Source organism: Haliotis asinina, chromosome 9, assembly GCF_037392515.1.
Source record: "Haliotis asinina isolate JCU_RB_2024 chromosome 9, JCU_Hal_asi_v2, whole genome shotgun sequence".
NCBI classification, from domain to species: Eukaryota; Metazoa; Mollusca; class Gastropoda; order Lepetellida; family Haliotidae; genus Haliotis; species Haliotis asinina.
Window position 1 is genome coordinate 40,989,994 of NC_090288.1, and position 26,999 is coordinate 41,016,992.

General features: G+C 36.9%; 1 protein-coding gene across 1 annotated transcript in view; it reads right to left on the reverse strand.

Moving 5' to 3' along the window:
• The window catches only part of LOC137297057 (mRNA-decapping enzyme 1B-like), a 117,486-nt gene that overhangs the window by 86,728 nt on the left and 3,759 nt on the right, over window positions 1-26,999 (reverse strand). The window contains exon 2 of the mRNA XM_067829020.1: window positions 15,779-15,819. Within this exon, the coding sequence (XP_067685121.1) occupies window positions 15,779-15,819 (41 nt within the window). The remainder of the gene's footprint in view (window positions 1-15,778; window positions 15,820-26,999) is intronic.

The following is a 26,999-nucleotide window of genomic DNA, read 5'->3' on the forward strand; positions in this document are numbered from 1 at the left end:
CTCTTCAAAATTGTTCAAAACCTCTGTGTCCCCAGCAGCCTGTGCTGCTAATGGAATGAATGGTGAGGTTAAGTGAAGGTTTCTCAAAGTCCCATGGATTCAAGGGACCAGCTTGTCTTAACTTGAAACTTAATGTCTTTGCAATATTCTCAAAATACAGTTTTTGAAAAGAAATGGAGTTTGGTTCCATAATTTATGCCACTGTAGTATTGGAATCTGGGGAACCCTTATTACAAAGAGCCCTTGACATTCATGCATAATTTCAAACACTGCTGTATCACTGTTGGATGAGTATTGTGTTAGTGTTCTCAGCACCTTCACCTTTCAACAAGGCAGATCTCTTGGCTTGATTCCACAATGTGTTAAAGCATAACACAGACACCATTTCCTAGTGTCAGTACTAGGGAAGAGTTAGGGAGGTAGATCTGACAGAAGTCTTGCATATGACTCATTAAAGAATGCCACTGGCCTGTTGCCATCTTGTAACAGTATGTGAGTAAGTATGATTTTACGCAGCTTTTAGCAATATTCCAATAATACCACAGTGGGGTACACCAGGAATGTTCTTCACACTTTGTACCCATATGGAGAATCGAACCGGGTCCTTAGTGTATTAAGTGAATGCTTAAACCACTGAAAATGTTCATAAAATACACATGAAAATGTGACTAATTTTTACGACTCATATTCTGATGGAATACTGATTGTAAATCTTGTTTTCAGTTATACTTAAGTATTTATGTGATTACATCTACTAACCGTCTTAATAGCAGCAAATGTCCAAAGCTACTGTTCAAGTCCATGTTAAAGAGCACACCAAATTCCTATCTGAACTTCCCCTGGCTCTTTTCAATAATGCTTTACACTGGAGTATCTTAAAAGTTTGTAAATGTCTACAAAAGTATCAACAGTTCATATACCCGTGAAGGTCACGGGGTAGAATAGGTCTTCAGCAACCCATGCTTGCCAAGGCAACTATGCTTGTCGTAAGAGGTGACTAATGTGATCGGGTGGTCAGACTCGCTAACTTGGTTGACACATATCATCAGTTTCCAATTGTGCAAATTGATATAGCTTCAATACTGCTGAGTGTGGTGTAAAACTAAACTCACTCACTCACTCATCAATATTTCATAAGAGAACAGCAGCTTCTTTCCATAAACACCATTTTCTTCTGATAAAATGCAGCAGAAGAATGATGTTTTGAAAATAAAATAATTATGTTTACTTAAAAGAAGGGCATCAACAATCTTTCCCCAATGCACTGTGATGAACAACTACTACATCCAAACACTAAAACTCAGTAGGATCATAACCAATTCTTCCTAAACTCATTACTATTAAAGATGTTCTCATGAAGCCAACAGGATGTACCATATTTGCCCCATTATGGACACTGTTCCATGTTAGTCTGGGGCTGATTATTATTAGTCCCCTACTAAAACTCCAACTTTACAGGACTATCAATAATTTGTGATTGCAAAAGACTATTTCAATGAAAACTGCAGTAAAATAGTTCTATATAATTGCCTGTTAACTTACATGGAAAATCCATTTAAGCTCATAGATGTGTGATCAAAGTTTGCTCACTACCAGTCCATCCCTGTAAACTGTTAGTCTATTCACCAAGGGTTTTACTATGTCCCTCTTGTTGATTGTACAAGCATGCAGAATGATTATCACATCAAATACGGTAGCCATTACCATTTGCCTGGAAGAACTGGCAAGCTTGTTTGCTTTTGTTATGCCAGTTTATGACCTTTATATGACAAAATAGGCAATAAACCTGAGCAGTGTTACCACCATGGAATTAACCATCTGATTCAGCGTGGGCAAAAATAAACTCCGTATCAATCTCAAGAGATTACAAAATCTGACAAGACCCTACGAAAGCAAGGTTCTAAATCTGTACCACTTTACGTATATAGGTAGAGAGCAACAGATTAAAGAGTACTGATAGTTGTAAAGGTCCAACTGCCAAAGGAAACAAGCAAACAATCCAGCACTGCTTAGACACAATGCCATTTGGCCTCATCACTGAAGAATAAAGCTGCTGAATACAAACACGCATGTGCTACAATCACTCAAAATTGAAACAGTCACAACTGACATTTAAAAGTGCAAACATCTTCTTGTAGAAAGGAGAGTATACATTGTACAGCTCAAAGCCAAAAGTAGGTGAGAGAAGTTGTTGCCGGCTTGTTTATAAGGCATTGGAACAAAGATAATCTCAAGAAGATAGGCCTAATGACACTTCCAATAGAGTTATCTCACCACTGATATGAAGTAATTGCATTGTGGGAGATATTTGATGGCTAGTGGATATGATCTGCGATTCTGGGAGTTGAGTTTATGATTCATATGTGTTGAAGGATATGGTCCAGCCTAGCAAAAGGCAGCATGCATCACAGATATCATGCATTTAGGTGTGAAATCCCTCACATGCAAACTCTCCCATGTGGGAGGAAGCAAAATATTCATAAACAACTATTTCATTCACTGATGTATACAAATGTCTGGATTTGATCTTACAAATGAAATAACACTCTCATAATTTGGCTCAAAATGTGTAGGCACGAGCTAAAGATTTTGACTGCAACTGCACATGTTCAGGACTGATAGTTCAGTTCTTATAGTACATGTTCTCCTTCATGTTCTTGTAGCAGTTGTTTCTGAGCCAGGAATTAGTTGGCAATTCTGAATGTGCATTTATACATGAAAGACTCACACAACTGTAGGTCAGTACACAAAAGCCCAAACAAATTATATATCAGCCATTAAATAGTTTAAGTCTTTTGATTCCGGAAGTAGAATCAACAAATTCTTCTGATTTCTTCATTAGCTAAGGAATGGCAACACCTTAGTACAAATGTACCAATGTTGATGGAGCTTACATACAGGAATTATCCTCTTCACTGCAGCAGATACCTTGTTTCTGAACAAAGTAATATTCATTTTGCCTTAAAATAATTCTGATCCAAACAAATGGCTGCTCAAGAGGCATAGAATATCACATTTCAAATTCTGTAGCAAATAATTTAAACATGTCCTTAGAAGAGGTTGTTTCCAGCCTTCATGAAGATGAAGCTCATGCACATCCATCAAACTAAGTCATGCTTTGCCATGTGTTGAATGGAAGCTGAAAACATGACTACCCATTTCAACAGTGTCTGGAACAATTTCCAAATTTGCTTGCCAGTCAGGTTAGCTGTGCATGAAAGTTACCAGCCTAAAAAATAATTCATTGGTTAGAGGGCTAGTGGTTATTTCACACACTGCAGTTCAACCCTCCACTTACATTACACTCTCATTACTAAAGCATATGTGAATCAGGGAGTGAGTATAGCTTTACAATGCTTATAGCAATATTATAGCAACATCATGACAGGGGACACCAGAAATGGGCTTCATACATTGTGCCATTGTGGGGAATCAAACTGGGGTCTTCCAAATGCAAATGACCTTACTCTTTATGTCCTCACTCAGTTTAGCATTAACAAAATTACATGAATCAGTTAATCAGTTGCTACAGGTATACACCTGCCAAAGAGGCAGATACACCTTCTCCTCATGTTTCGCTAACATTACATAGCAGTGTCCTCATTGCCAACATATTCTGACTGCTGACAAAATGACATGAATTAATCAGTTTCTACAGGTACAAAATACAGGCACTAAACATCAAAATACTACAAATCAATTACATTTCAACTGCTTCATACCAAAATCAATGGCAAGTTCCACTTCCAGTGCACATTGATTATTCTAAGGTTTTTAACCACATTACTGTGCCTAGTACTGTTACTAGTTTTAACAGTTCCACCTCTCTATCAAGTGAGAATCTCAGGAGTGGGTGCCAGAACAAATCAGGATCACACTTAGTTGATATGTTCCACATGGGAGAGATAGTTGCAGATAGATGCAGGGAGGGTTGTTGGTTTATTTTGGCTGCATGCACAGAAAAATGCACTAGCACTCAAAATTCAGTGTACAACCAGAGTAATGAGGTGTTGTTGGGTTGAATGTATGACCTTGTAGGTAGGTGCATGTGTGAGTGAGAGAACTGTTGGGTGAGTGAGTGAGTGAGTGAGTGAGTGAGTGAGGAGAGAGTGAACTTATTTGAAGAGTGACTTAGTGAACTAATGGGAAGGTGAGTGAGGGAACTATATTAGTTGTTCATTGGTAAAAAGGCAGGCATGAGTTGATGTACCCTCCATGTTTGTTTAGGTTCCCTGAGCTGGAAACATTGAGGGTACATCAACCCATGGGCCCCAAGAGTATGTAAGTGGGAGAGTGAGTGAGTGAGCTAGTGAGAAATTAGTGGGTAGAGTGAGTGCATGAACATATAAATAGGTCTGTGTGTATGTCACTGTGTGAATACTCAGAGAGAAGTCATTGAGTGAGTGGTTAATGTTTTAACTACAGATAAATATATGGTTAGACCAGGCAGTTATGACATGGATGTGTTAAAACAGAAGGATGATCAATGGAGTCTGGGTCCTTCAGCAGCTTGTGTGCTGCATACCATGTGTTTCATACCAGTTATGAAACAAGCTACTTCAACAAGAACTAACGTGTGGGTGAACACCATCAATATATCAGACTAACCATGCAGTACAACATATTTCCATAACAATATTGAATGAAGAAAATTTCACTATGTACAAGATAAGATTGACATCTTGTTTTGATGCTTCTTGCATTTGTTTCGTCTAAGAGCAAGGTATATTTATATTCTACAAGTCCTACACAAAATATTGTCCAACTGGGAACAGCTGATGGGACACCACTGACATTTGATCCCAGAAATAGGTCACCTTATCTTTAAAAAAATGTATACAAAACTTAACAGAAAATTCTGACAGAGACCAGAACAACGATTGATTTCAATGATGAGGCAAATTAAATCTGAAAAATTGTTCTAGATTTAATTTCATCACATAATTTGTAGGATCTGGATGCATGACTCAGGTCACCCCTGAATGAACCAAACGTTCATTCCTTTAAATTGTGTTGTATCCTGTTCATATTCTACTTCAGATCTTCCTGCCTTCGAAATTGCTCAGTAGATGACACTTTAATATTAGCAAGGGTTCAGACATCAAACTCATTACAAAAATAAGAATATTTCTCCTGCATATGGGAGTCCTGTGACCGAAAACCTGTTACTGAACAACAGTATTCACCCTGAGGGAGATAACCCAATTCACACCACCCTGTCTGAACTGACAAGAAATATTCTACCATTTGTGTTGTCACATTCTCTTCCCACAATGGTTACTTGTCATATTTTCCTACGTAACCTCTGTTCTAATATGACCCCTTCATGGTGTGAGTGTACAGGACTCGTGATTGGAGGCAATCAGATTTAGTAGTGCAATCAGTGACCTTGTTTCAAAAGTGATCGTTCGCAAGATCTCAGTAATTTCCAGATGCATCGTGAAAACTAGAACCTCTTCCCGAGGGCAGTACTCAAATGTTTCTTCTAGACAGAACTCAGTCATGTCATATTTGTTTCTCCACATTGCTTGCATTTGTTAAGTTGAATATAGGTCGATGTAACACGTGTTCTGATTGGACAGAAAAAAGGGAGATAAATCTGCTGCCATTTTTTGCCGCTAGGGGATTTTATGAGAACCGCAAAATATGGCCGTATCAGAACAGAGGTTCGTAGGAAGATATGACAAGTAACCTCTGTGGGAAGAGAATGGTGTTTTTAATGAAATACAGTTTAATTCCACAATACCCTGTTATATTTAGTTCCACCCAAAGGGAGCAGCAATTCTGTTAATACACTTCATGACTATGTATTTCCATGTGATGGAATGACAACAGCTATACACAGGCACTCTGGTACAGCTACGCCAGCAGTTATGTAATGATCATCTGATTGGTGAAGATCAAGTCATGTCAACACTCTGATCAGGCATATTAACACTGTTTTTATACAACTTGGCCATGATAATGGAACAAATACTTGTGAATAATTGTGACAGTTAAGTACTAATTGGTTAATCACTACTTATTCAACAACAACAAAAAACAGATTCAACAATTGCAGAGTCAAATCAAGACAATGTATTCACACCAGCAAAATGATCACATGGTCGTATCAACCACCACCACCATCACCACCACTACCACTATCATCACTACCACTATCATCACCACCACTATCATCATCATCATCATCATCATCATCATGGTCAGTATTGTCAGTGGTAGCGATTCAAACAACAATACAGATCTACACAATCAAACTAGCTATAACTGATATTTCAAAATGACACTTCCACCGAAACATTGTGAAATATTCTGCAGCATCATTTGACAAAATGAGGAAGAGTGAATCCTCAAGTTGTTTCTGCAGTAAGAAGAGCTTATGGTCGTTACTGACAACTAAAAAAAGACAGATCTGTTTATTAGACAGCACACAAAACTTATGATCTGTCTCTGGTAATGACTGCAGCTTGAGAAATGTATCATGTCAAGGGACTACTTGTCAGAATTTACACATTTAGACAGCAACACACCATGCCTCATAGAGGGAATCAAACTTACTGAAATAGTCCTTACGCTACAAAAATTTAATGCCAGCATGGCATTCCATCACAGTTAAAAACATTTTGCTCTTCTAGCACCAATCTGTATTTTGGTGATCTTTTCAGTAACCAATGCTTGTTCAAGAAGTGACTGATGGTATCATCAAGTCTGAGAAGAACTGAGAGAGTTAATGAATATCTTTGCATCTCAGTTGTGTAGATCGATGCTCATGGTGTCAATCACTGGATTGTCTGATCAAGACTCAAAACATCCAGCATTAAAATACCACATTTTATCTGTCATGGTATTTTTCTATTGATGTATGGTTAATCAAACAAAACAGAAATTTCCTGATGAGCCTCTCTTTGTATAAAGAATGATCTCGTGAAACTTCAGCATATGCAACATGGCCATCATCCATTATCCTGTTGCACACTACACACACTAAGTATGTGTGATCAAGAGGATATTGGTGGTAATGACATGATTACTCAACAAATCACTTGATTACAGTAATCAGATTGCAGATGTATATCGATATAATACCCAGCAAATAATTCCACACCACCAGTGGAATGTACCATATGGCCAGTATTATCATATGATACCTTAACAGGAACCTTTTCCAAGAGAAAAGAGTCTATTTGTGAGACCCAGTGATTTTGCTTGTGAGAATTCGTAACAGGACATTTCCTGTGAATATCAGATGATAGAATTGGTCTGATGGTTTAAACCAAACATAGAGGCTTCCCTGTTCTATCATGACAGTGTTGTGATTAGTTAAACTGGAAACTGCATACCAGTGGTTGATGGCATGATCAACATACATCAGGGTACAGTGACATGAAAGTACAAAAAAATCAGAACTTAAAGACCACTGTGTACTACTATGACACTGTCCTACTTACTAGTCTGCCTGTTTATCTGACCAGGACGTGAGGCCAGATGTTACCTCATACACAATCATATATCATACATGTACCGTGTTAAACAGTATGGCTGTACTGGAACATGTATACTTATGGCTTGCCCAGGAAGATAACACACTTTATGTCCCACCTTTGCTACTACTGCAATTATTACTGCACCTGAGGCAATAATAAGCCAGAAAAATACATCTCAAATGCACCATCACAAATTATGTTGGACAAAGAAACAGATGCCATATTCCCAGTGCTGTTGATTATAAACAAACATATGGTACTTCTGACAACTGAGATATGAAGAACATATGATAACAAAATAAAACATACCTTCTATCAGACTGGTCTATGAAAATGGCATTTACAAACACTATTGTTACAAGGTTTTGCATTTTACTATTTTTTCCTATTTTAGGGTAAATCGGTTTCTCTATCCAACTACAGAGAAATATACAGGTAGAAGTTTTTGTAAAAAAATGAAATCTATCAAAAACTCTTACAGACACAAGAGACAAATCACACCACCAAAACATTTGTTGTTATCTTAAAATGTAAGTTTATTTATCCTCTCAGCATTCAAGTAACAATACTACCACAAATCTGTTTCATATTCTGCAAGGACGATGCCAACCATATCTGACTACAGATTAGGGCACCCTTTTTATAACTCCAGTGTACATGCGATCGTGTTTATTTACCGTATGCCAAGCAGTGTTTAACACAGTCTTCCCCAAATGCAGGACCTGTTGCCATTTGTTAGATGCTTCAGAGGAGAGAATTCAGAGTAGAAGTGGCACAAGATGACTTCCACCAGAAATCATGCCAGTCAGAAATGCATGCACAAACTGCCATTCCTCTGAAAGCTCTGCACTATGTCTGTGCATGGACCTAGGTCTCGCCTCAGTTCCTCTCCAGCTCAACACATCCCTTATATACATGGTGTGGAATAACTGCCAGGCCATAACACTTTGTAATACCCCAGGGAGATATTGATACAATATAACAAATTCAGGATATGTCAAATGAGTAATGCATCATTGGTCTTTTTTTTCATTCTTGTTAATCTTTCAGTAGTAATGTTGGTATGTAACATCAACATGAATTAGAGTACATTATCCCAGTCTATACTGCTTGGACAGGTAGTTCTTTCTGTAAATATTACATAACCCACTTGTGGTAAATAAAATCAGTTGGATTTGGCCAATGGCACCTTTCTAGCTTTCAGCTCCTTGAGATGATTTCTTGCATGACTCTATATTTGGAGGAATTTTGGGTTAGAATTGGTCAAAGAAATCTGTTTGTCAAACAAGGGGACTAAGTGGATCATGTGGCGAGGATTTGTGAGATGTGTGCCATCTTACCCCAACAGGGTGTGCTGAGGGGCAGGTACAGCTTTTTGGTAAAGAAAGGAGTGCACTGTTCAATATATCGATCAAAACTATTGGAGCCATATCGAGAGACAGCCCAACAAAAGCAAACCAGCACAAGAGCACACCAGTTATTGCTTGCTCAAAATTGCATTGATATGTATAGTTTTTGATCTCAATAACATCTCTCGGCAACTGAATGGCTTCACAGCTGATAGGTGTCTTTATACAAGAAAGACATGAAGGGTGGGAGCTAATGTACTGATGTCATGATAAGACTATTAATGACAGAACAAAACTACAAAGTGGGCAAAGTCACTGACTGACATATAATCATGATAATAACACAGGGTAGATAATTAAGCAGATGTTCCAAGGTACAGGGGATATGTTTATATAACTGAAACTGGATTCACTGTCTTACCCCTAGTGTTTTAATGATTAATACTGTAGTGAAAAGAACATGCTGACACACTTAATTTTGAACACTGATTTTATAGGGTGTCTCTGTGATTGAGCTACTGGGTAACGAATCATTGATGTGTACGTGTACAGACAGAGCTTCAGTTCAGGGTTCTTCCGACAAGGAAACACTGTATATTTATTCAACAGCCAAACAGCCATTATAGCGTATATCTACCAGATGGTATTCAAATGAAAATGAACTGCCAGCAAATGGGTACCGGTGTTGTCTATTTATACACCAACTTAAAAACTTTTCAAGTTATACCTTATGAGTGACCTTGAAACTGTGTAGTTGTAGTTGCCATGTAACGAGTAAACGAGTAAACGTTCCCGTCATTCACATGCAACAACACATACCAGTCACTGTGTTATCATGTGTAATTCACATCCACAACTTGGTAAATGGAGAACTGGAACAGTTTTAGACACGTCATTACTGTAAGATCGTAAAGCACATGCCAAATACCTGTAACCAGTCACGAGTGAACTTTTTATGCTAATATGTTTCCTGGAATGGAACCTACTGATCACATGCCTAAATAGACCCTCTAAGTTTATACAGAACACTTTTTGGTGCATGGTATGTCTTTGGAAAACCTTGCAGACCATTAATCATACGCTAGGTTTCTACAGATATTCACAGGAAAACAAATACAAAAATGTCTGCAGATGAAAGTGACAAAACCATTTCCTTAATCACACAAAATCTCCACTTATACTGATTCCACAAGCCTGTGTCTAGCAAAATTTTGTTTGGCTCACCAAACTGAGCTGAAGATAGCATTTTTTATCATTTTATTAAGCTGAAATTCTTCTGAAAATGATGCTAAGAGCTATGATTTTGATAGTTATCTCAGAAGTTTCTGGTATGTATTGCCACCCTTCAGCACATGAGAAACTGCTTTGGACAGGTGCCTAATAATTTTCCTAGTCATGACAAACACCATTTTTGATTTGTTGATCTAGTTATCTCATTGAAGGTCATGTTTCAATCCAATCTCTTTCACCTTCATCAAAGGAACAAATAATTCATTAATGGCAATCCTAATAATCTGAAACCCCTCAGAGATCAACCCATATATCTGTATCAGTGTCAGCATCTTAAATTCAAGACTTTGCAAGACATGGAATAATAGCATATGAAGTTAATAACTTAATGGAACAGCAGCACAGGTGCAATAAGGAAGGGAGCACATATAGATATCAGTAATTAACTACCATAAACCAACAAAACCAAACCTTGCCATGTGATAAATACAGGCAGGACTGGCGTATCTATACCTTATATAATAGCACCTACGACTATTACACAGATTGGAAGCCTGTGTCAGACAGAATTTCTTTCCTGCAGTAAACTTTACAGGTTTATCAGTATATCTGCCATAATGTCAATAAATGAGACAGGAAAGTTCCAAGCTAGAACACTACAACGTTTTTGTCATTGGCTGATCTTATATGTTTCATCATAATCCGATAAAAAAGATACTTTCAGGATCCTGAAGTGTTGGCATATTCCATCATCGCTGCATGCATGCATGCACACACACCCCTTCTTGACAAAAAATTTGATGACTTAAAAGAACCTAAGGCTTGTATCAGTGTGACAGAAAAATCAAATATTTAATGCCACACAAAAACAAACACTGAGAAGAGTCAATCACTTTACAAACTTCCAATTTATCTGTTGAAGTCCAACCCTGGAGGTGCCAAAATGTCAATACAGTCAATACAATGCTGAAGTTCCATCCTGACTAACAAACCAAACTGATAGTTTGTACAGGGGTACGTTGTGATTTCTAGATTCGTTATGCCAATCAAATAGTGATTTTCCTCATGATGAAACACATGCAATGAAAGCCCAAGGGATTCATATTCAGATGCTGAGGCATTGAGCTCACATCTGATCTGATTTAAGAAATCCCACAGGCCATTTACCATAACATCTTGTCACTATTTGCAGCCATTACCCGATTGCCTGCAACCCAGAGTCATCTTGGGGCATGTCGTTGCAATGACAGCCTGGGCTAATTATAAGCAAGACATATTGTGGTTTAATCACAGATTGATGTACAGATACTGAGCCATTAAGTACTATGTATCTGCAACAATTATAGTTTTATGAACTGAAACTAAAATGAAACTCCATCTCTCCTGGTGTCTGTCTCACGGGGGCTCAAAGTGTAAATTAATTTCACTTCTACAAATCAGTTATTTTAAGGCATGAAGATATTGGAACTGTTTGTTAAACTTAAAGCACAGTCTCTTCCCACTTTATCTCAAAACACCCTTGCAACAAGTGCAATGAAGAATCCAGATGTACATTCTTTTATAAACAAGTTATAAGAAAGACACTAAAGGTATACATTTTAACATAACTTAAGTACAGCTTCTTCAGGTGTGAGATAAACAGATTAATAACATGATCATATAAACAGTGTTGAGAAATCTATAAACATGACAAACTGAAGCCCTCTTCATTGGTTTCCAAAGAGACAGAGTACTGCAGAGAAAATGACTCTTTGAGCAATGTTTCATGTTTAACAAAATATTGGCTTTTATTTATTGAAATGAGTAAGTGACTGGGTTTAGTTTTAAGGCGCACTCAGCAATATTCCACAAGCTCACAATAAAGCAGTTAAACTCAATGTTAACTGTATCAGTCACAAGTCCATGACGATTGGTAACTGTAAAGTGTAGCACCCTAAACAACTGAGGAGCACTGTTGTATATTAAGTATATTTTGTGACTGCAGACACGTTCTTGGGAGCAAGGCGATGCCAGTAACTTCTGCCAGTCTTTACAGTTTTCAGCTGCATATCTGTAGGGTTATGTACTGACTGCACAAATACACACAGAATCATCTTGAAAAAACAAAATGATAAAAAATAAAAAATTAGACCATATGCCTGTTTCAGCTTCTGGGTTGCTAGATGTCACATCTTATGATGATATGCACTCAAACTAACTTGCAGGTGAACTATCATCTTAAATAGGTTAGCATGAAAATGTGTATTTTCATAGACAAAGATCTACACATTTAAAGCATCAAGGTTATCTTGAAGTTGTAAAGATCACTTAACGTGTTATCATGGTGTGTTTGTAGGGGAACAAGAACCCTAGTGCCTGTGATAAACATAAATGTCTTTATTCATCGTAACAGTCTTTCACACCAAGTCATTCAACATGTTCAAGTAACATCTGTTCGAATTATTGATAAAGAGCAGGCTGCTCAATAAGGACAGAGCAGAGTTATCTCCCTTGACTGTGGATGTATGCGTGAAGTGAATATTTTAATGCATTCTATTCAAATCATAGAAAGGTAAACCCTACTGGACAGAAAAGAAAATATTAACTCCCATGCTGAAAACACAAGAGGGAAAATATCAGTCATTCTTAAATTGGAACAGTGAAAAAAGAAGTTCTAGTATATGATCCTGTAACAATCTGTAAGTGTTAAAGCCATTCACTGTGAGTAGAAATGTCCTATTGTTAACACTGGGTTTGCATTGTATCATCAGTTAGGTTAGTGCTGGAAACAATAAAGTCAGTTTCTTTGAATAAGGAATAACTTTACCACACAAATATATTTACTAAAACTAAACAAAAAAAAACCTCCTTGACACAATCCCCCTTCATCAAACTCCCAACCCCTACTGACAAAAAGCCATGTACTTCAGCAGTAATTGTGACATTATCAGTGAAATTTATTCAGGAAGATTATCTTCATCCCCACAATCCTTCTCTCCACGTTGTGTATGGGACTTCATTCCCGGGAGCATATCTATATGTAACCATGGTAACATAATCTGTCTCCACTGCCACACAACATCTACATAGTTTGGGGTACTGGAGATGTACAGATTGTCTAATGGCACTAATTACTACCTGACGGCTGGGTACAGAGAGGTAGGGGGAGATCAGAGGAGTGTGTACACGACATGCATCAAGAGGGGGTGGGGGAAAATAGGGTGAGGTGAGGGGGTGATCAATTGATCGTGTAGTGAACAGAAAACAATGCACTGGAGTCTGAGTGAGTGAGTGAGTCCAAACCAACAGTTGGAACTAACAGTGGTGCTCTTTGTTAAAAGAAAACCCACACTTTGTACTGAACTACCACTGATAAACATACCCAGCTGTGGGTAGTCAGGTTTCCAAACATTCAGTTAATATAGACCTTAGTTGAAAGAACTTGTGCATTTTATCCACACAATTTAATCATACACATCATACATCTCAAAATCTGTCTATGGAAAATGAACTCTAACCTTGATACTGTCCAATACTGATAGCACACTACATCCTTACGTCTGTGATCCTAATATTCACAAAACTAATACTTGCTTTATCTTGATTCCACCTAGAGCTGATCAGATAAAAACCCTAAAAACAAGCCATACCCCAGGAAGGCAGGAGATAAAATGTGCTGGTACAATGTCAGCACAGACAGGAGGCTTTACCATTCGCCCAGCCCCCACCACAGACAACCCTGGATATCATATCCCTCCCCACTGGCGCGGCAATGAACATCAAGGAATTGGTTTACACATTGGCAGGTGCCCTTCTGTCAGTCTACTGGTAACATACGCTTTATTCAAGGTGAAGACAGTCACTTGTATTTATTTACAAGAATGCTTCCAGTAAATAAACTTAGGTTGTGCTATATGCTTGTCGTTGTAAGACAAGCATAATGGACCTAGTCTGAAGGAAAACTGTTTGGGGAAAGTATTTTGTTCTAAGGCGTGCTCTTCTTTCCTTGATGTGGTTGTTTATATTTACGCTGTGTACAAAAAGCAAACCTTTGAAAATGTTGAGTTTAACTGGCACAGTCACAACGGAGTCACTCAAGGAAGATAAAAGATCCATCTTTCAAAATGCTAACTTGAATGATGGCAACTGTCTGTTCCACTACTTAACACTTGTACATCTGTCCTTGTAAGAGAAAAATACAGTTATGTTATGTCAGGACATCCATGGGTGTCTAGTATCGTCCTACAAGTTGTTACACAGACTCCAAATGTTAGTCTAACTTATTCCACATCTTGCATTACAGTACAGGACTGTAACCCACACAAGTCAATACTCTGTGGTATATGACAATTGATGACCAACTTCTACTTAGCGTGTGTACAACAGTCCAACAGAAGGACCTGATTAAAGATGTAAGAAGATTGCTTGATCAGGCAACTGACATAATACTGAAGTAGTAAGTTACCAAATAATTAGAGTAATTAACAAACTGATATCCGATCTGGGTGTAATCAGTAGACACAAAAGCTATTCATTATCAAGTGTCATGTATGTATGTAGGTTGTCCGTTCAAACGATTGATTACCATCACCAAGTCATTACTTTCAGAAAACAGCACCATATTCTGACATATTCTGAGTTTTACAAGGCTGGAGTGTGGTTTGTGAAACAGTGCAAGAAGATTAATGAAATGTATACAAATATTAGAGGTATTGGCATCATTTTGGAGTGAGTGAGTGGGTGAGTTTAGTTTTACGCTGCACTCAGCAATATTCCAGCTATATGGCGGCGGTCTGTAAATAATCAAGTCTGGACCAGACAATCCAGTGATCAACAACATAAGCATCGATCTGCTCACTTGGGAACTGATGATATGTGTCAACCAAGTCAGCGAGCCTTAGTCGCCTTTTACGGCAATGATGGGTTGCTGAAGACCTATTCTACCCCGGGACCTTCACGAGTACATCATTTTGGAGGTACTGAACTCTGCATTCAGCCATCAAAGCAGAATGTTAAACAAAGGAACTATTCATATCATATGGCTACGGGGTGAAGATGACTTTTATGGAGAAGCATGTACAGGGGAATGACCTTCCGTAAAGTTTATGTCCAAAGGAAGTCACCACCACCTGTATTTCATGTACAAAACCAGTGCTCCCCCACCCCTATTTCTGAGCACATGAACGGGGAACCTTTTTATGCCACTTTGAAAGATACTGCAGACTTTGAACTGTAATTCAGTCTTTGATCAATTCAGAAATTTCATATGACCAAACAGTTAAAACCCGATTTGACCAGAATGCAAGTTAGACTGTACACATTGGTCATTTGATATAAAATGTTGGGATCATTTCCAGTGTTGAAACAAGCATCTAAATATCTCCAGTCAAGTTCCAGAGTAATTTGAATACAATGGTGCTGTGCTGTAGGTTATAAGATTGTGATGACGTCACTCTTTTTATAGTTGAAGTTCTGCTGCAGGAATTCACTGGCTGTTCTGAATGTGCACTTCAACAACAATGTTGTCACTGCAAAATCAAGATCTGGACTCTTATTCTCGAAGCCCTAAGAAGCCCTAAGAATTCGTAACTTTGATCATACCCAATGTGTTACGAATAAGCCTAAGAAGTTCGTAGAGCTACGAACGTTCGAGAATAGCTAGCCTGAACACAAAACTGTGACCATACCATTGTCAAACGACAATAAAATGAGCAGAAAGTTAAAATTCCTCACCTTTTGTAGACAAACAACGATCCTTCAATTGACGTCTTTTCCTGAAATGAGAAATAACTTCTTTTGGTGAATGTGTCAATGTTTTAATGTATATAGTTTTTCCACAGATTTGTTTCATTTGTTGAAAATACTCTAACTGATAACTTCAGAAACACTGATGTATCTTTCCCAACACAAGTTAATAACAGCAGTTAGAGTGACATTTGAGAACTGATGGTACAGCACTGTTTTTATTTGTGGAGTTATATATATATAAAGATTGCATGTTTAGAACTCCATAAATGTAGAACTGTGTGTTGAAGTGAATTCGCAGAAAAAAACATGTCAACAGCAATAGTAAGTTGGGTGAGGGACACGTAATATCGGCTTCAAACTATGTACCCTTGTGGGGAATTGAACCCTTTAACAATAAGATCTTCATCACTTATAAACATCAATAACACTAAAAAATATGCACAAAAAAAATGAATAGATGACAGTGGTCAACATAACATTACAAAACAAGCTCAACTTTTTCTGTAAGCCAATCCATAGGACTCTGGTCGACTAGCAGGAAGGGCTCCAAATTGTCCACTTTTTCAGTTTAGTGAAACATAACCAAATCAACATTATCAAATGCAATGGAAATGGCTGCAAGTAATTTTGATAAGAATGTCTTTGTTCATTGTATTCATGTGGATACTGAACCCTCAAATTGGCAAAACCTTAGTTACTTGATCAATGTCACATTTCCCTACAAAGTTTACTGTACAAAAACACATTTCTGTCAAGTACCCAATAAACATGCTAAAGAGCGACTATTTCTTAACAATTCAGAAGCCTCAAAAGTTCACGAAGATAATACTTGCAACTTTTTCTTATTATCAAAAGGTATTGACTTGATTCTGTCAGCAACCATAATGATGCTGAAGCCTAATTTCCTATTCACAATCATAAATGAAGCAAACAGTCTGGAGATAACCGGTCTTCTTCAAACAACAGTTCCAGCTTCTACTTGCAAACATGTGTTAAAGATACTTTTTCTGCTGACCCAAGCATTAAGACAGTGCTCAGAGTCTGTGAAAACACTTCCAGGCCTATTTATGCCAGCTTCTGCTCCACTGCCTCTTTACTGCAAGAGTGTGTGGAGTTCATGTTGGTATCCCTGTACTCAACTCCACCATGCACCTGACAGGTGAAACTGGTAACAAGTAGGACAGAGTTAGCTCCCTTCTTTTGCAGGAGACTTTCAAAATGTGTATTATTGAGGATGGTGACGTCAATAAATTAATTTAAAAGTTACTGTGAAATAAAGCACAAATTTCGAATTAATTACTCTTAAAAGAAAAAAAAAAGATTCATGACTGAATGTAGTTTTAATCCTTCATCTAAAGTTTGCATAATCGTTTGCAATACAACACTAATGACATGGTTTCATAATGTAAGTTGGTAACTTTGACTTGAACACCTTTTATTGATAAAAGTAAAATTATCTGGTGTTGATGGGTGACTCACTTAATAACACTGAAATGTGAATCCTAATTTTCAGAACAAGGACATCTTTCTTAACATCTTGACTTCAGAGTCATTAATGCTGATTCAAGCTTCCATCTGACAGGCTTATATTCCTTAATTAATAGGCTTATATTCCTTAATTTTAACTTTCAGATCTTCAAAAGTTAATTAGATCATTTTCAGGAACAATGACTGCACCTCATTCAGAAGGTACTGATTACTTTTTTTTTTCTCATTTGGGGAAAAATACTGAGGAAAGGTCCTCAAATCCTGGATATAGAAGTTTTAATGCTAAAAATACTGCCCCTTTAAGCTATGTAAAGATAAATTACACCAATACCTAAAATAACTTTACAGTGGCTGTTCATTGCTATGGCAACAAAATTTAACAATGATCAAAAACATTCACACTGTCATGTATAATGCACAATCCATTGCACTTTCTGACAATGTCAAATGCATGTGTTTAGGAATCACTGGGTCATAAATATTTAACATGGACAGCAAAATCTGCGCTGCTTCACCTTGTACTGTTCAATTTTTCATCAAAGCCCACTGTTGTCAAATGTACTGGCTTACCCAAACCACTAGCATGTCCATACTACTGACACTTTGTATCAGTATGATCCTGTACATAATTCATGGAGTTCCTTGGGACCTGTATCACTGATATGAACATGCTAACCTTACAATCATGTCATCACATTATGTTTCCAGTACAAGAGTAATATTTCATCGAAGACTCCAACATTGTGACATAATATTAGACTGGTTGCCATCAGGTTACTATTCCCATCTCACATTTATATAATTGATAGTCAGAACACACGTGATGAGCCAAGATGAGATGGACTCTCAGTAAGGATGTCTGTGAGAGATTTATTTGTGGCTTGTGTCAGTTTCCACATAGCCTTATATGGCCAATCAAAAAAAAATAGCCTCATCCAGTGTTATCTGAAAAATGCGTGTTCCTGTGGTCTATGAGGTTTGCGTCTATAGTATTTAAACCTAGGGACCCAGTGTTTGGTCTTGCACACAAATTATCTCAAATACGCAAATGAATTTAGAAGCTTGCGTCATTGTTGACGCAAATCCTCTAGGCCCTTAGTACAGAGAATCTAATCTTGTTATTTGCTGTTGTTTAAAACTACTTAGTTTATTGTTTGCCACTTAACTGCTCAGTGCTGATTAAATACCTGACCTTTTTTTTATTGTTATTAGACAGTCATAGTTCATGTCTCAATGAAAGTTCCATACTGAATTTGACTCTGGAAAACACGTTCATGACTTGTTCTCATGACATCAGGGAGTAATGACTCCTAAATGTTATGGAAACACTGGAGGACCTCTAAACCTTTATAACCTTTCAAATTAGGATGACATGAGCCTCTTCCTTTTAATATCAGGTTCAAACAGTGCACCAATATATACAGAATTGTTAAGCACAGATACTAATTTTGTTTCTATAAGAAGTCTTGAAATAAAAACTGATCAAAAAGACACATGCAGTGACCTTGTTAAAGAAGATAAGGCAAGACCAATTATATTTATTGTTTTACTCATATTTCTCCTCAGTAAACCTAAAGGCAGGAGGGAAAAAACTCAACAACATTAAAAAACAACAAACACCAAAGCGAAAACCCTCATGAGTTATTGTTAGATAATTCAACTTAAAGTCTCTGAGAAGAGATACTGGTGTTTCATTGGGCAACACTGCTTTAAGAACTCAAAGTCTCACTCCCATATATCTTAACACACAGGCAAACTGTAGCTCAAATGGGATCGTGCAGCGTAGAGAATATGACCAGTCTTCTTATATGTGAGCGAAGCGAGCAAAGGTTGGCAACGCACTTACCTCACCTCAAAATATAATATTGCCACCATCAAAGGTATACCCCAATTTCCTCACTGGGTTGTGCCCTGAGAGTTCCAACCCCATATTTAATAATTACTCATGTGAAATATGTTTTTTTTCAACACTTTAAGCACCACTCGAGGTATTCAGATCGTTCTTCACCTCCACTACCCCTGCCAGGTTCTGGTTCAACGGAGTAAAGGAACAAAGAATAAGCATCATTTTATCATGAACCTATTGGTGTTTATTTGTCTCAACTGTCGCCTTATTGTTAGATTTTTTGTAACATTTATTCTACAATAAAAACACTTCTGGCATAGTGGGTGTTTGAAAAAGGGGAGGTAACTCTTTATGTATTCCATACAAAATAATAACCTGTTCCTTCACTGCATTGAACCCTTAAGCTGGCAGGGGTAATGGAGGCGAAGAACGGTCTGATGTACCACACTTAATATGTTGAATAAAACATATTTCACATGAGTAATTACTAAACATGGAGTAAGAAATGTGAGAGTACAGCCAAGTGAGGAAATGTGAGTGTACCTTTCAAAGTGGCGATATTTTATTTTGACATGAAAAGTATTTTTTGAACCGAAACGAGGTAAGTGCGTTGCCAGTCTTTGCTCGCTTGCTCGCATCGAAAAAAACTGGTCATATTCTCTACGCTGCGCAATCCCATTTGCGCTACAGTTTGCCTGTGCTTAACATCAGGATAATATTCTTTTAGTGGGGAAACTTGTTTTGTACTTTTTTTCTTATTTTTGACAGAAAAAAGGCTGGCAAATCCATAAAAGAAACAAAATTAGTTTTCTAAATCATTTTATATGTGATGGCGCAGTGTACTTCCCAAATTCACATTCCTGGGAATCGAAAATCCAAGACGTTAGACACTGTAAGGATCACAAATGGGGAGACTTAAGTGGAAAACTAGTCAGGACAAGTCACTTTCTTGAGCCCCTTTCCCTATGGCAAGTTGCTTTTAAAAATAAAATTGAACCCCTGACCCAGAAACAAACCTCTGCCTCTGCAAGTCTTTAATGGGACACCTATGGAGATACAGTTTGAATTGGTCTTCAGACACCCATGTCCTCAATGAGTAGAACAATGCTCATGATGTTGATCACTAGATTATCTTGTCCAGATTCAGTTATATACAGACCACTGCCGTATAGCTGGAATATTGGTGTATGTGACCTCAAACAACACACCAACCAACCAACACTAATGTGAAATCTGAAACTGAAACTAAATTCAGTCTCGGTTCCTTTTTGTTATATTTTAGCTGTTATATAATTAGGACAACCTGAGAACTATAACAACTGCTTTCTTTTTTAAAGTACTTTCATGTCACAGTTTAGATGGCGGACTATAGGATACACGACACTGATCTGTTTAATGATGCCATTTCTTCATTCGTTCTGCAATTTTCATGGAAACCAATGTCATGAAAGAAACTGTTTTGTTACCGAAGTCAGAAAGCAATGACTAGCAGGGCAATGAGAAAATTGCTGGCTCTGATAGCTAAATACCTCAGACACATTACTCACACGTGAGCAACAGTAATTATGACTTCTTAAAATGTCACAGAATATGACTAGCTTACAGTAATGTCTTAATTGATCTTTTACTATATGGTAAATGTCATTTGCTTGGTGTACTAAGGCAGCCAACATCTGGCTTGTTCAAACTGACGTGACTGTGGCTACAAGTGGCTGAAGTAAGTTAAATATGATTATGAAGATTGGTTTACTATGAGCAGTACCTTTGACCAAGTGCAATTACATGGCTGAAATGTAGTAAATCATTCTAGTGTAGGGCAATAAATTTGGACTTAATTTGTGTTTTAATTAAATATATTGTGACAGCCAGTTTGAAGAAGTGAATACATTTGATCTACTAGTTTTCAACACTTGCCATATCTGCAGAATAATGCATGTATATGTGTATCCATGCTTCATATTGTGAACTATTAATCAAAGAAACAGTTGAGTTTAGTTAGCCTCAGTAACATGGAATGTCAGTTTCATTAGAATTGAATATGATCGCTAGTCTAAGTAAACTTAGCCTCAGTATTATTTGTTACACTCTTCTACTGAGTCTAACAAACCTTAGCAGGAGGTTGCATCAGGTGAACTTTGAGACTGACAAATCAGAACACAGCTTACCCAATCGCGAAAGTGACCATTCGTACATACCTTTTGAACTTTTACCTTGAAAAGGTTTGTACCCGAATGCTATTTTCCGTATGATCACTTAAGGGTGAGGCATACTGAGCATGCCTAAAGAGTCAGGGATTGGGAAAGGCAGGGGCCAAGGGCCATTTTACACAGCAGAATGAAAAAATGATTCATTAAAATTTGGAAGTTTACAGTCACCCATTCAGAATACAGGAAATGGCTAACAATCTTGAAAATGGCCCATTGTCAAAGTTCTCATTCCCAATCCCTGAAGAGTGACTATAGAAACACTGAATAATAGTGGTTTTGTCAATATTCAAGGATGTCAGCTTGTGAAAATATTGGCTAATGGTAATCATGTGATCAGAATGCTCTAAGCGTACATAATGCAGGAAAAATATTTGTGTTTTAGACGTATTTTCGTTTGTTGAGGGATCTGTGTAAGTGAATGGGGAATATTGTAAGTCTTCCGAAATGTTGTGTTACAAAAAAATTAAAAAGAAGATTTAGCCATAAAGTAAATTAACATGCAAGTGTGTTAAAATCACCATTGTTTGATAAGGCAGGCCATTGATATTGATCATAAGGACTGTTAATCGTTAACTAAAAATTGATAATAGAAATACATGTATATCGAATAAGTAACTTTTTCCAAACAATTTGGTATTTTTACTATCAGTCTTTTCAGGCATCCCTATTATAGGGGAACATTTTTCTATACTAAACTGTTGCATCAAGGTCATATACTGAGGTAAAAAATAAGTGATCACATTAATGCACAGGTGTTTCCTTATTTTTTTTCAGGTTTCTTCACAAGTTATGTCATACTAAGCTTGTGAAAACCCTTAGAAAAAAATAAAGAAACACATGTCCTTTCATGTGTTCTCTATTTTCTTTCCCATAGTATATTTCAGCTGTTCCTGACAGTGAATAGCCTCACATGTCCACAAACTGAGTGACCACACTGAGGATCTAAGTAATGATAGATCTAAATGAAAAACACTATCTTGTGGTATCCATCCAGACAACATACTGTCGTTGTGGAGAGTAAAGAGTTATCCTGACACTTCAAGAAATGTTACTGTCTGCCGAAAATGTAAAACGTGCAATGTTATTCATGTTAAACATTGAAACAAAGTTTCTTGAACTTATGTATCATGGTGGATTATTATCATACCAATTATGAACTGCCTTCACTTAAACGGCATATGGCTGATCCTGTAATTACTCAAGGTTGCCTTTTTTACAGCCCCCTAAAGCAAAAGAGGATATTTTTAAATACATTCTCCAAATGATGTTCACCACACAATGAGAATTACCTGATTTAATCTGAACATTCTAATTTTCCTTAATAACAACTATCTTATTAACATTTTTCAGTGATTTGTCTAAAACAGTCATTTGGTCATAATAATAACTTATGATAATTCCATATGTTAAAATCAACTGAAAATGCCTTGAACACTGTGTGAAATAATCACTAACCAGTTAGCCCATGGCTTGAATAAATCCAACTGGGCCAGTAAATCTTCACTGTCACTGGCCTGACTAGCTTGTGCAATTTCATCGCATCATTTTGTAAATTTACAGATCACTTAATGAGATTTTTTAAATTAAAATACACATCTAAATCATTCAAGATTATGTTGTATAAAAATGTTCATCATATTGTCAGCTTAATGATGAAACTTGTGTCTCGCCAACAATATCTTATTTTCAACTATTTTTGTAATATGCTAAGTGGCTTAGTTGCTACCTTCAAATTTTGGGCTACTGAATTATTTTGTGGGCCCAACTAGCTAACAAAGTTTTGAAACTATTTCCCACACAGTTTTAAACATGTTTTGGCTTTAAACTAAAGAAGTGAGGATGAGTTAAGAATTGTCCCTAAAACCCCATATACCATCATCAAAGTGACAAAGTAAAGCAACATTTCCAGTTTATTGTGTCTGTGCTGCACAATGGTGTGAGTCAACAAAGAGGCACCGTCAACATGATTAGTTCCAAGTTGCTTAATTCTCTATAAATAGACTCCACACGATATTAGTATGACCCATCCCCTGAACCATCAGACTATAATATTTCTCAACATCCTGTCTGAAGCTGAACAAATCAAACTATTTGGATGGTCTGGACTTTTTTCTACCATGGGATTGGTTCAGTTGGAAACTGCACATCATTTTCAATTTGGCATGCTCCCAATAGTCAGATGATTCTAACAGTGAACAGGAATTCAATATTCAGTCTTTGCTGGATTCTTTTGACACCATTCATTCTATCACAAATACTCATTCCCTTGTGTCTTGTTTTTAGACACATTATCCTACATGTGTAAGAGATTAGCCTAAATGTCTTTACTAAGCCTTTGTAAAAACACACAGTATATTCACCATTATAAGGCTATGTGATAAAAAGCAGTGTGCAAGAAAACCTTGCCTCTTCCAGACTCTAAAATGGGCAGCCATTAAATTATCATATTCATTCAACAGTGAATATGAATAACATATAACATGGTCTTGAATGACTGACCAAAACAGAAGGAGAGAGCCACACCATAATTATACCAAGCTACATAATCAGTAACCAGATCCTACTGGCCACCTGTAAACACATGTGGTTGGGATGGAAGTGTTTAGCACTAAGTACTTCCTACTCCCCTGACTAGCTAATGAGCAATATGAGCAAGTCATTTGGCAAGGGAGCTTACTCTAACAACATTACAAGCCCTGTGACTGTTCCTCATAACCGTGTTTAACAGGGGTATGGTATGTCAGTCATAACAAAGTTTTAATTCAGTGAAATCGTGGAATACTAAGATGTCTGAAAATGGATATGGTGAGTACTTATTATTTTGATCATGAATCTGTACTGACAACTGTGATAAGATGTTTAAATTGAACTCAAAACTAGAATGAATAATTAATTATATGAAATAGCTAATGTACCTGTACATATTGCTCACCTGAATTCTTGTACATCCTTTTAATTAGATGGATAGTTTCCTATGATGAAAGTGATATACTGTTTGTTGATGTTCTTTATCAAATGATTTCAATATTAATAAACATTATGCAGAAAAATAGAGGGTGCATATATTATGTACAAATGAGGAAACAGTTTTAGAAATCAGCTTTGTAACTGTAAAACTGAAAGCCAAACATTTTGTTTTAACTTGGAACAACTGAATTGGAATGAAATCAAAAGTTATCTAACTTGTAGAATATTATTCTGTAGGTATTTTGAAGAAAACATGCCCATATTATAGATGTTATAGACTTGACATTGGCCAATATTTAGTCACAGGTCTCAGCAAAATCCAGCCAAAGGTACAAAACTAAAATATCTAAATAAAATTACTTCTGACACAATGTTTTCGTGTTGTAAAGCTTACCTTAACTGCATAATTATAATTACAGTTTACAGTCATTGTAATCTCAAATACTTCTGAAGTTCTCATTATCTCATTGGGGTAGGGCAAGGAACCAAGAATTTGGCTGCCACATTTTCAGTGAAGAACCATTATACAGACATATATTGATGTAACTCCTAAAAAATGCAATTAATCTTCCTTGTTAATCTATAAGAGTCAGATTTCAGATCTTCAAAACTCATAAAAACCCATTAATCAATATGAACGACTTTTGGCTACATGTTAATATCAATAATACTTATTATACATCTACTAGAATCCAAAAATCAACATCACTGACATATGATGCATTTAGTATACCCTTCCTGTATACAGTTCACATGCCACAGGTGAGCACTAAACAATAAAACCATATTCTTGAGGCGCCATCAATCACACCAGTAAACTACCTGTATGCATGTTTCATGATCTACTGACAGCTGCATCAATATCACCATACCTTGACCACAGTATATAATGATGTTTAGCAGCCTGGATAAATAATGCATACAAACTACTCTCTCAGAAGATGTAACGAGGCGTAACATTCATACCAGCATAAACACTATAAGAGACTGAACGGTTGTGTTATCAGTAACAAGTGCATTTCAAAAGATATCAGAGAATGGAATACCACAGTTCTATGAAGACTTTTGGTGGCATTTAGAAGTTGTTGTAGATGGGCAGGTTTATTTTTAATTAATCTTTTTGAATATTTTCCTCACAATGTTAAGGGGTCATTCTAGATCCCTTTATCAGGTGAACTGACAGTTGATACTAATGGATGATTTTATTACCTCCCTTTGCTGGCTTCACATTCTCATGGTAGTCAGTCAGATAAGCTGCCATTTACAACTGAGCTTGCCAGTGTCAACAAAGACAGTGGTCATAGCTGCGAACATTTGGTCACAGCGTCACTCAGTTTTGGGGAGAACACATACAGACAAATAGACAGGTCTGAAATCTTAAAAATACATGCAAGAACTCCTACCTCCTTCAGCGAACCTCTACAACAATATATTATTATGTTGCCACGTTTAATCAGTTAGATAATTCAAACAGCGAAAGTGACTTGTGACTGGTATGCTCAACATCCCAGCGCAGACACATGATTGGATAAAATCCAACAAAGGGAGGCAATAAAATCATCAGTTCGAGCTGTACATCTGTTCAGGGTATATAGCGCTATCAATATATGCACGTCTTCAGTCATTTTTCACTTAAATACTGATTCTGTATTTACGCCATGGGAGTGATAACATTCTAACCCTTAACTTCCATGATACACTGCTTGCAAACTGTTCTTCTTCTTCAAAGATTATTTATGTAAATATGACTATTTATGTAACCAAACTTTAAATTTGATAAGGCCATTGCACAGACAACAAAACCTCAACATTTTCAGGGTGCTTCAACAAACTGGCTTAATGAGCAAAAAACTGAGGCTCAAAAACGTATATCTAATCATATGTTGCGTGTTTACTTATCACAACTTATATATAACACTATGTTCAGATTTGATTATTAAAACAATCCATATAATTCTTTCTACATACAACCTACCAATCATATCTGATGTCAGCTTCTAACGACAGTTGTCAGTTGCCGTCAACTTGGTAAATGATATTAAATATATAATGACAAACTACATAATCAGTCTTCAGCTCCAGCTAAAGGAAGGCAGGGAAACAGAATGTTCAGAATGTGTTTCCTCAGCAGACTCTCATGAACAAGTTCAAACTAGTAATCACAAACCATTAATTTTGTTATATCAAACTTGTATCAGGTACTGCTAGTTTTGGTGGTTTATCTCCCTTGGACTACTTCTTTCTTTAAAATCAACTGTAAATAGACACTAAGCAAAATTATTTGTCAAAATAAATCTAAAATATCCATAACAAAATGCATAGCAAGACAGATATAGACTATTACACATCATAAATATATAAATGATCAATATGAAATATTTCATTTCTATGATAGACAACTGTGTTCAGAATTAAACACACATGTGTAAAGAATTACAAACCTAGTTTGTGCAAAAGTGTGGTTCTGTAGCCTGCGTTAGTGTCTATATGTCACTTTCGATAGGTCTTAGTGCTCACTTATGGTTTGTTACTAGATGAACCTACCAAACCAAAGTTTTTCTTGAATCAGCATTGAGGGTAATAGCTGAAGTCGCAGTCTGCCTACCAAAGGATCACTGACAGTTCCTCTTTAACTGCCTCATTTACCAGGGATTTGCAGGACGCAAATTCCTGCACCTTACACGCATAAAAATTAACA